Below are 12,301 nucleotides of genomic sequence, written 5' to 3'. Positions count from 1 at the left end.
CAACCCTTAGGAAGTAAGAATTCATCAATTCTCCCTTCTTTATTTGTATGTGGTTAGTTGCCTTTTTAGTGGAAGAACTCTAGTTGCATTGTTAACCTCATATGCATTTAGTAGTGCATTCATCATAGCAAATGTTGTTTGATGTTTTGTAAGCATGGGTGCGATATCATTTTTAACTCCATCTAATATGATCTAAATGGCTTTCCTATTTCCTTTAATCTAGATGGATATATCAGGTTTAACTGTAGGTTGTCTGGATACTGATTCAACAAATTGTTTTACATCATTTTCTTCAAGAATCATCATGATTTTGAATTTTCAAGCATCAAAGTGTTCTTTCCCAGCAAACTTGTCCTTGGGTCTAATTGTGTATGCTATTGAAGATAAGAGAATGATGCTAAATATATATAAGGTTTGATTACTTATATTTTGCTGGGCCTAGGTTCGACTATCAGAGCTCTGATACCATGTAAAGTTTTTGCAAATTCTGTAATAAAAAAAAACTCAGACTTGTATAATGTCCTCTTATTGCTGAATATGATCTTCTTAATATTCTAAAGTAAGGAGGAGTTATCACCTTTAACTCTGATCCTAATGTTATTTATATTTGTAATATATTTGAATAGGTATTGTTGCTTGAGGGAGCAGACTTATGATTATTGTGTGTCCTCAAACCACAAAAAAAAATGAAAAATTTCAAAAAAAAAAACAGAAAAAAAGAAAATGAAAAATTTCGAAAAAAAAAAAAAAATGAAAAAAAAAAAATGGAAAAAAAGAGAAAAAAGCCACAGGAGAATGCCCCACGAGCAATTCTCCACGGGAGATTGGCCCGCGGGTAACTCCCCGCGAGGAATGGCCCGCGGACACATCTCCGCGGGAGATTGCCTGCGGCTAGCCCTCTGTCCGCGAAGTAGTCTGCGGGGAGGTTAACGAAACACAAGCAAATAAAACAAAAAGTGGCTTTTTTTCTGCCATTCGTTGCCAGCCAACTTCGCGGGGAAGGCAATTGAATCATGCAGGGGAAAGGCTGCTGGTAGCAGTTCACAACGAAAGGAGCAAAGAAGTCTGCGCCGGCGACAAGGGGAGTGAAGATCTGAGGGAGATTGCACAGGACTTCAAGACGGATCTACGCTCTACCGTGGCTGCGTTGAAGGAGGCAGGTCGAGGCTTCATCCATGAAGCTATTTGTACCGTGAGATGACATGTAAATTATATATATGTTTGCATGAACATCCATTTCACCACTTAGCATTCGATCAAGTAGACATTATGATAAACAGTTGGTGACATCTTCTCTACCAAAGCCTGGACGTTCACCCAAACACCTTATACGCAACCTAATGTCTGTATTTTTCGGTGGCTATATCAACGCAAGCACTTCTACTGATGGTATTTGAAAATCTTGAACTAAACTATGTCGATGGGTTATCAAGTACTAGTTTTGATTTGAGGATCTCACTCGGCCATGCCCATGAGATGTAATAGCTAAAGAAACGGGATTGGAGGTTCTAATATTGCATGTCGAGATAGTATCATGGTTCCAAGGAGGAAATTTGAAGGAGGAGACGGTTTGATTGTTTTCACTGCCCCAAGAATTGCCTGAGTTTCTCATTTGGGTCGGACTCCTCCAGTGGTTATCTGCTGCCGTAACGGTCCATGCGAAAGGTGAGTTCGAGACATCGGGGGTGAGATTTTTTGTAAGGGATGGAGGAAACATATATAAGGAGAAATAAGCCATTTTTGCATGGAGTCAGCGGGCAAGTGGAAGCTGTGGAAGAGTCAGTTGGCAGCAAATATTGAAAAGAATTCAAGAGTTTTGGCATCGGGGATTCGAGTTGCAAGCCCTTCGAGTTCTAGTAGTAAGAAGCAGAAGACCAAGGAGGAACTCACGTATCTCACCATCCAGTTTGAGAGTCTTAGTGGGAGCGAATGCCGGAGGTGGTGGCAGGAGACCCCGGAGGCAGACCAGATTAAACAGATTTTGATGCGGGCACAGGTTCATTGGGCCATCCAGCTTCCCATCTTCTCCATCCGGTTGTTCGAATCAGTATTGCGCACCATGATAAAGACATATAGCGCCCAGAGTAGAACAAGTACATTCTTGTACAAGAAGCAGTAGATGACGATGTCCTTTAAACCTAGAGATTTCACTTGGTTTTTTGGCATCCCTGGCCCCGAAAGGAGGAAAGTGGAAATCAAGAACCATAAACTCTCACGGGAACGGAAGGAGCATTGGATAGATCTAGTGTGTCAGGACCTTACACCCGTGGAGAGGGAGGCAGCGGTTCAGGGGACAAAGTGCAGAGGGCTTCGCAGGGACTTTATTTGGGAGGGTCACTGGCAGTGCATCATGGACGTCATCAAGAGCAGGTTGATAGGTGCCACTCGAGCTTCAGATATAGCATTGCCGCAGGTTGTGTTTATGAATGGTATCATGCAGGGAGTGGTATATGATTGGGCCTCAGTCCTGGCTGACAGGATGGAGGAATTTATGACCCTTCAGCAGCGAACATTTTTTATGCCGCACCATGCCATCAGGCTGTTTCTGGAGGCTGCAGCTAGCCAGATTCTACTGGATGATTTTGAGGCTCCTCCAAGGGGCAAGTTGGCAGACAAGAGCCTCCCATATTCTATTGGCGACACTTGGATACAAGAGGATCAGCAGCAGGCCACAAGAAAGTACTCCGCGGACTGGATGCTTTCGGAGAGACAGATAGCGGACGGGAGGGCACTTCGGTGAGTGACGGGGCTGAGTCCGTGGAAGAAGAGGAGAGCACTTCGGTGGAAGTTGGCAATGAGGCAACGGGTAGTGGGCCCACATTCTTTACCCCTCCTCAGCTGTCAACTTCGGCGCACTTGACTACCTTTCCAACAGTCATTCCGCCGTTTGGCCAGCGCCATGCCTCGGTCCTCATGATTCCTCCAGCGCAGGCAGATGTCCCACGGACAATGATGGAGATGGTCCCACAGACAACGGCAGATGTTGTCCCGCGGACAGTCGTTGAGATATTGCTGATGGTTATAGCGGAGGCGATTCCAGTTGTACCAGCGAAGCAAGTTTCACAACCAAATGTCATTACCGTCGCAGTCTCACAGAGAGCACAGTTGCCACCGCCGGAGCCTGAGCCTCAGGTTCGGCTGGATGTCATTGATTGTGATGCAATTATCACTGTTTCGTCATCTTGTTTAGCAGAGGCCGAGTAAGCCCAACCAGTATAGGAGGAGAACATGGAGCTCGCGCTGTTAGACCAACCGGAGGTGATGGATAGAGCTAGTGTGTTTTTGAGGCAGCAGTTCCGACTCACTCCTGCCAAGCGGGGTCCGTCCATTCAATCTCCTAGACGTTCAAGAACATCACTGGCAGTACCAGAGCCTTAGCTTCAAGAGGAGGGAATGCCACATGCCGTGGTTACGTCGACAGCAGAGGAGGAGGCACCGGATGTGGGCATGGCTCCCGCTGATGAGGAGCATAGTGATGCAGAATGGTCATTGGAGGACTTTGCCAAGGAGGATTACGGGTCGAATAAGGACAGGTGCAGGGACTACCTCAAGACTATGAAGTTTGCATTGAAGAAGGGACACGAGGTGGCAATTCAAGCTCTAACTCGGCGGAGGGAGTGGCATTTGATCAGAGCATATATCCGTGGGATCTGTCCCCGACGATTTCAGACTTGTTTTGTAGACAGGGGTTGGCCGACGGTGGAGACAACTGAGATGTTGGCAGATTGGGCTACTGAGCCGAAGTTGGGGCCCAGTGACACCCCTCTGATGAAGTTGGCACATGAGATTGTGGGATTGTACAAGGATGTTTACTATGCTTGTCGGTGTGCGGAGGTGAACAGGGTTGCAGCAGAGAGATCATTGGCAGTTGAGAGAGAGGCTAGAGAGAAGCTAGTCGCCGACTTGGCCGACCAGCAGGAAGCATGGGCCACAGAGTGGGCGGCACTATTGGCAGATATGGCAGCAGTGGTGCAGGAGAGGGACATGGCTAGGCAAGGTACAGAAGTAGCTATCCGAGATAAGGATGCGGCTGAGCACGAGATGCAGTTAGCTAGGAGGCAGGCTATGGATGCTGTGCTTCTTCTAAAGGAGGCCATCGAAGTTAATTCTCAGATTCAGACAAATCTCCGCATCAGGACAGAGCAGGTGTATGAGTTACGTCGGCAGCAACACTCTTCTGGGACGCCCCCTTCTCTCTAGTATTTCTTCTGTTGTCTATAAGTTGTCTCCTAATTTTGTTAGTCGTCAGGAGACGACTGTTCTTTTTGGGGGGATGGTGTCAGTCAACTGGATGGTCCTGGTGGTGTTTCTATAGCCGACAGAATGACTGTCATCGGTGTTTTGTGTTTTGTAGCCGACGGGTAAATAGTTTGTAGCAGACATAATGGTTGTGGCCGACAGACTCCTTCGGGAAGGTTCGGCGGATAGTATTTATATCCTGTCTGGGATCATTGTAAAGCATCATCTTCTACTATCATTGATCTTATCTTATCAAGCATAATGTAATGTCTGGCATATGCGAATATAATTTTGCTATTCTTTTCCATTGTCTGTATGCGTTGATTTCTTTACCAGTACGGTAAACAAGGTGCACAATCACAAATTTTCGTGGCAGTTTATGAGATTGGGTATTTTGGCTTAGCTAATGGAATTGCCTTGTCAATTCAATTGCTTAGCAATAGTGGGATGTCATCAAAGGATTTAACTCTTGGATAACATCATCCAATTTTGTATTTTGGTAATTGAATGGACACGTTTTGTGAAGAGCTAGTTAAGTTGACTGTATTAATAAATCATAAGGGTATAAAAGAAAGATCTTTCGGCATGCAAGCATGTATGGATGGATTATGATGTAATGTGCGAGTCTTGATGTTGAACCACAAACTAGAGAAAATGCGAACTTGGGTGGAACTAATTAGACATTGTGATGCTATGTAAAAGTTCATGTTTGATGTAATACTCTTATTGTATTTGGCCAGTGAGTTCAGAAGATGGCTATAATCCTAATTCTTGAGTAGTGAGCTCTCTTTTTGTTCTCAACTCCTAACAGGGTTGCAAACCTCTAACTTGGTCTTGTCTTCTAAAAAAGACTCATGTACTAAATGCTATGTAACAACTAACAGAGATACTTTTAGATGAGTGCATATTCTTGCGGGTTCAGTCGCCACCAAGATTTCCTCGACAACAAATCATGGGAGTCCTTTGATGTATGCATTAATTTTATGCATTGTACTTTATGGTTGCATATGGTTAAGTAGTAAATTGTTGAATTGGTTTAAAAGTGCTGCAACACTGATTCAACCCCACCTCTCAATGTTGCTTGATCCTAATAGGATTGCTATGAATGTGTTAAAATTTCTTTGCTAAAAGCTTCGTACAACACAAGTCCAGACTCCATTAGAGGATTGGAGGTCTCCATGTTAGCATTGTTTTTCTTGTGACCTCTCCAAAGTGTGCTGAACTCATTGTCCACTTCCACTGGCATATGCTTCCAATCATTCAAATGGTTTTATTGGACTATGGAGATTTTTCATACAGTCATAAGATGTTGCCAAACCTGTACTCACAGTCCTATGCTCCTCTTGATCAATCCAGAAAAAGATTATGAAATTACTTTTCTATGTTTTCATGAGTGATACTCTGGGCCGTAGTGGAATTCCTTGGTGCTTGCACCCATAAGAAAATGATTATTTGGTTGGGGCTTACTTAGGCTCCTCTCTCTTTCCTTGGCTTTCAGTTAGAGCTTCATTACCTGGCATTCCCCTTGATTTTTGTTTCTTGATGCTTTGTAGTGATTCTTGAATTCATTCCATATCCTTTAGCACTGGTTCTTGTGCCTATGTATATTTCCAGTCTACTTAAAAACTCATCTGTTGATATTCAGCACATTTATGTTGGTACTGTCACCCCTATCCTTTGTTTTAGTTCAAAGTCTACACATGACATTTCATTTACTGATATTTTCTACAACCAATCCTGGTCCTCTCTTCCCAATCCTTTGTTTTGTTCCTTAGTGCACTTTGCTAGACATCTTTCCTCTTTATCTTCATGTCATCGTGCAGCACAAAGTATATCATTCTATGTAGATCTTTTCAATTCCTTGGTTGATCATCAAATTCTTGAACAGGAATGGCATTTGGGATGATAAATGCTCCACTCTTGCTTCTAAGAACTTGAATTCTGCTGCCATAAGTAAAGAGTATGTTGAGAGTGAGACTTTGAACTGCAATAAACAAATTTTACAAGGTACCTACACTGCAAGTCTGTACTTGATCAATGATAGCTTACTATTGTTTTTCCTGTGTTGACTCAAGAGAGTTCTAAAATCAACTTTCGACATCCAGCTGCTCATACAGTTTTAATGGAAACACTGAAAAATGCTTCATACAAGCAGTCACATTTAAATGTAGCTAGCCCTGGGGATTCTGTGCTTCTCTTTAATGATCCAGTCCAACCTTATGAAATCATCGCTCTAAGTTTTCTCGAGTAATTCAGGATCCTCCATAAGATAGGAGCACACTTCCCCTATATAAGAGAGTGAAGTCCTAGCAATACCAAAACATTGGTCATTCTGTGTATTGGCTGGTAATTGTCAATAAAATGATTTTTTACACTATTACTCAAGCAAACAGAGAGAGCCTAGTTTGCTACTTAATAGAAACACACATATTATGGTAGCATCCTACTGTAACTAAAATGCATTCATGAAAGTATGTACTGCATAAAGAAATTAACAAGAAAACTCCAAATTTCTAACGATATGAGTGATTCACAGATTACTCTGGGCCCAAACAATCGGCATCCCCCCTATCAATGGCTGATTGATTCCCCTTTCTGAACAGGCCTTTCTGATATAGGGTGATTATTGTATGACCATTCCCAAACTTGGCAAGTGTATGCATACAAGGCAACTTATGGCCACAAACAGAATGAACTCTTAGTTGCCGGATTTGTCCCCTGCTGCCCGGATTCGGGTTCGGGTCCATACGGGTCCGGATTCGTCCTTGGGTTCGGTTCGGGTCCAGGCAGGGTCCTTAGTTTTGACTGTGGATTCGTCCGGGTCCTTGCTGAAGCGAACCCAGATGAACCCACAGCGAACCCAAGGCTAAAACAACATTAAAGAGTGTTTTTTTAATTGTTTTCTTATGCAACTCTCAAAGGAACTTAATAAAAAACATTTCACTCATCTAATCCCTTATGTCAAGGAGGAGGACGATGATATAGCAGCATATGGGACTAGTGGAACCAGTTTGGGTTCCAATGATGAAGATCTAGATATAGTTGCAGTTGGGGATGAAGTTGGTCCCTCATTTTGTGATGATCCATTTGACCCTTGAAGGGCATTTGATACTATGATTATTGATAAACTACTAAAAACTTGTCATCTATCATCATGTTTCAATCTTTATTACTTGATGAACTAGTCTTTCTTTTGCAATTTAGTAATTCAATGTATTATTTGATGAACTCGTCTATGTTTTGCAATTTAGTAATTCAATGTATAATTTTCTTTACAATCATGAAGATAGATTAATGAGCAAGTATTTAATGCTTTTAGATTAAGGTAAAAACAGATTTTGAAGGGACCCGAAACCCTTTGGCATTTGGCATTGATCAATGATCAAGCAACAGTTGTTCATATTGTGAAATAACTTTGTTTTGCAACTATGCATGTTTCTCTTGTGTGTGTGTGTTTATATATATATATATATACTCACGAACCCACCCACGAACTCAAATGGGGAAATAAAAAATTGCCCGAATCCACGAACCGAACACCAAACTCAAATTGGCAACTTAGAATGAACTAAACTGTTATTAATATCTCTGATCCAGAGTTTACATAAAAGCTCTGTGACTCAAACCAGCAGCATCCTTTCAATGACTAGCTCACTCCCCTCTCTAATTGGACCTTTTACATATATATAGGGCAATTGTCCCTAATCATCCTCAAGGACATGTTTGCATTCGAGGTGACATGTGGTCAATGTAATTGATAGTTGATTTATACAATCTAGCGAGTTTATCTTGCTTAGTGATTTGTGGCATATTGTGGCAGAACATTTTGATTTAGTTCTTGCCTTTAATCCTTTTGCTACTTGTTCTTTGTTGTTTTCCTATTGGTTTTGAATGCCTTCTTTGGGTGCTTTCCTTAATAGAATCTCTTGGCATTAACTCAAACTTGGCCAACAATTATAGTGAAATTTGTCATCCATATTGTTCAAATGTGTCAATCCAAAAAATAATACATGAGGGATTACATGATAGGTGCAATTGTTGATGCCAGTTGCCTGCATGAACCTTACCATACTCCCGAATAATCAAAGTGCAGATCAAAGTCGATGACATCTCATATAATCATTCATTTACTACAGCACAATTTTTTCAGGATTATGCATATTTACAAAACATGACTCTAGAACACTAAACACTCTGCGATTTTTAATAATGTAACTGGTGGCTGCCGTGATAGGTTCTATCTGGTGGTAACTTAGTAGGAACTCAAAATTCCATATGACACATGTTACTCTCTATTTCAGAAGTCCTAGATGATATTTATCATTTATGGTACAGAAGTACACCATACAGATCTTTGACTGAGCTGATTTATTTTCTCAAGAAGTTACTTGTGTAAATATTTATTTTCTGTACTCTTTGTTTTTAAAAATATTAACCTTTGGGAAATGGAAAGGATGTGTGGGAAGATTTACTTTATTCCTAGAAGCCTTTGAAAAGTTTCCCTAATCCTACCAAATGCTAAAGCTCAGTTTGAGCCAGTTGAAGAATCTGGTCTGTTGAAAATTACAGTGGCCATTGCCATTCAGAAGTACATTGCACAGAGAACCCTTTCTTTTATTTTATATTTTTTGAGAGTTATAGGGGCAAAGGTATGTATTAATTTCCAAATAGGGAACAGAGTCTGGTATGTTTGAATGATAATTTATGAATATGGAAAATAAACACTTTTATTATGCTAGTGACTTTATTCTATTACAATAATATAATATATATTAAACCAGACACGTAAATCTAATAGTGTAAGAAGCTGGAATAGATTTTGAAACAAACAATTTAACACATACTATTTGTATTATTTACAGGTATAGAGGCTATGGAAGAATTGCGGGCCACAGATTTCACAATCCTAAATGGGTGCCCGGTCAACTGCTTGTGCACGGCAATGGCAACATAGCCTTTCTTTGGGAGGATGTGAACTTTGTGATCAGTTTTCGGAGGTTGCATCTGGATTCACTGTCTTATGAGTTGAAATGAAAATACATTTCACTTTTCCAAAGAGGTACATAGCTGTCTCAAAGATAGAAATGCCCAAGTTCCTATGGTTTATAGAGTTCCTGATGATATAAAATACACTGATTCCTCTGTTTTGACCATGGCTTGATGAGTTCAATGCTTATGTAAGGGATTTTTTAAGCTCTCACAAGCCATAGTTTTCAATTTCAGGTTACAAAGATTCTATGTACTATCCAGTGTACATGGTTTGCATTTTGATTTTAGATCTTTGTTCAGGTTAATTATTTCAGAGTCAAGTGTTTGTAAAAATAATATTATAGTAGGCATGAGTTTTAAATCACATGGATGGCCACAATTATCAGCTGGTGTTTCATTTCATATTGATGACTATTATATTTCTCTACTTATAGATAATATCCATCAAAAACATACCCCAAGTTTACATGGTGCAATCTTGTTTCCATATCTCCTATTTATTTTTCTCTATTTGGAAAAAAGCATTTTCAGTTAGTGTCTTTCAATATATTTTCTGTTTAACATTTTAGAATTTTTATCCTTCGTTACTAATGATGAATATCATCTCTATAGCAGTTGATTAAAGTTAAGTTGTAACCTGTGTTGGACGAACAATGTTTAGCCATTTTGATACAGTAGTCCTCCGCTCACAGTCACTTTGCATACCTGGTAGTTTAGGATCTTTAAGTAAGGCCTCAAAAGAGTCATTAGACATCTTGAGCCATAGTGTGTCTAAGCAATCATATGCTTTTCTTTACACTTTGTATGAACTTGAAAATTAAAAAATTGCTTATAAGATTGTAATGAAAAACATGTACTATTTGTTTTAGTAATGTAAGAAGTTGTAGCCATTCAGTCATTAGCCTTCATCACTATTTTCCCAAAACTTTAACATTCTTGAATCTTTATTCTCTTGTATCCTTTTCTTTGCACTTTGTATGAACTTGATAATTAAAAATTTGCTTATAAGATTGTAATGAAAAACATGTACTATTTGTTTGAGTAATATAAGAAGTAGACATTCAACCATTAGCCTTCACCACTATTTTCCCAAAACTTTAACGTTCTTGAATCTTAATTCTCTAGTAATGGTGATGAATATCATGTCAATTGTGATTGATTAATACAAAATTGTAACATGAAATAGACAAACAGTTTCAGCCATTTTGGCATGATATTCTTCCACTCATTTATAACAACGTATCCAATAGTTCAACTTAGATTTAGTTTCACTAGATGAAGTGGTCATTTAGGATCTATTAAAAAAGGCCTTATAGGAGTCACTCAACACCTTTAGTCTTAGTGTATCTAATGCTGAGGTCCCATGGAAGGGAGCCTCCTGAAAATAGAGCTAGAGTTGCTTGTTACATTTTAGGAATATTTTGAGGGTGGTGGCCCTATGACTTTTGTATTCTAGTTCAGCTTAAAAACTTAAAAACACGGACATTTAAAAAGTTGGTGGTCTCATTAATACAATACCTTTATTTTTCATACTTTGTACATAAAAAAGAAGTTAAAAACTCATTCTTTCCAAAATTATTTTTGAAGAAAATTCTAAAATTAAATATTTGACCAATGACAAAAAGCATTTCTAAGATGGGGTAATTTCTAGTTCCAACCCTTTTTCACCCGCTTAAATATGTAAGCCTAAAAAGTAGGAGCTCTTATTTTGGAGGAGACTCCAAGTCATTATGAAGCCAAACAAAGTATTGTTCACACGAATGCCCTCTTCCTCGAAAATAGAACTTAAGCTCCCCTCAACTAACTTAGCAATCATACTCTTTTCATGTGTTTTGTGTGAAACTAAGACCCAAAACTTGTATTAAGTTTATAATAAAGCAAGGCGGCTGATGAGGAGGGTTTTCAGGCTAAGCTCTTCAAGCTCGGTACCACGATCTTGGGCCCTTATCTCTCTACGCTCTTTAATAGAGTGGTTTTTTTGGTTTTTCGGGCTCATGGTCGACACACATCATTCACCCGATCCATAAGTTTGGGCTAGCCTCCAATCCGAGAAACTATAGGACCATCATGATTGGGCATACATTTGCCAAACTTTATGCTACAACATTGAATACTATCTTATCCAGTGAGCTTGACAGGAGGAATTGTAGGGCTAAGGGTCAAGCAAGATTTAGGGCAAACTACCAGACCATAGATCATCTCTTTACACTACAAGCTATTATTGAGGAGACTCGACACCACTTGAAGAAAGTTAACTGTTGTTTTGTGGATTTTTGTAAGGCTTTTGATTCCATACCTAGAGCGGCCCTTTTTCAAAGATTGAGAGATATTGGTATTTCTAAGATCTTACTGACGGCTATCATGAAGTTATATGAGACAATGATTGGTAGACTGAGGACCACAAAGGGCCTCTCCGACCCTATCTAGAGCACCCTTGGGGTGAAGCAGCGTTGCTCCCTCTCGCCCACCTTGTTTGAGATCTACATTGATGAGCGTGAGCTTTTTCTCAGTGACTCCTTGCTTTCGGGTGATGGTTGTCATCTACACCAAGTATTGATCTCCATCCTTCTCTTTGTTGATGATGTGGTTTTTCTTGCCTCTTCTCTTGAGGGTCTTCAGAGGCTTTTGGATAGACTTGCATCTTTTTGCGACATGAGATAGTTGGTCATGAACCTTGAGAAGACTCGTGTTATGGTCTTCAACGATTTGACAACCTCAAATCTCCATTTTCACTTCTAAGGTCGGGAAGTTGAGATTACATCATCTTACACATACCTTGGGGTTAAGTTTTCCGAATCTCATTTCAGCTTGAGACCAACCATTCAACCTCGAATCAGTAAAGGGTTGGGTTCCCTTGCCATGCTCGAGAGACAGTGCTTCAGACACCACTTTCAGGACACATCATCTAAGCTATCCCTCTTGGATTCCTTAGTAAGACCTACAGTGCTCTATGGTTTGGTGGTTTGGGGTCCTTCCCTTTTAGACTTGGATTGGGCCATGGTTGAGCGTACCTAGACTCTCCTCCTTTGTCAGATTATCAGATGTCATAGATCTACCCTCCACAATATTATTT

The 12,301-nt window shown here is 40.2% G+C and overlaps 1 protein-coding gene across 4 annotated transcripts in view; it reads left to right on the top strand.

Annotated features, from left to right (window-relative positions):
• Positions 1–9,704, top strand: part of LOC149558698 (putative F-box protein At5g39460) — a 208,028-nt gene extending 198,324 nt beyond the window's left edge. For all 4 annotated transcript variants that reach the window (XM_089832799.1, XM_089832797.1, XM_089832798.1 and 1 more), the window contains exon 8: positions 9,102–9,704. In XM_089832799.1, coding sequence (XP_089688925.1) covers positions 9,102–9,273 — 172 coding nt within the window. In that variant the 3' untranslated portion in view covers positions 9,274–9,704. The remainder of the gene's footprint in view (positions 1–9,101) is intronic.
• Positions 9,705–12,301: the final 2,597 nt, after the last annotated feature.

This window comes from Cupressus sempervirens, chromosome 5 (assembly GCF_028749045.1).
Source record: "Cupressus sempervirens isolate cs-2001-9-10 chromosome 5, ASM2874904v1, whole genome shotgun sequence".
NCBI lineage: Eukaryota > Viridiplantae > Streptophyta > Pinopsida > Cupressales > Cupressaceae > Cupressus > Cupressus sempervirens.
This window is presented reverse-complemented; position numbering and strand designations above follow the sequence as displayed.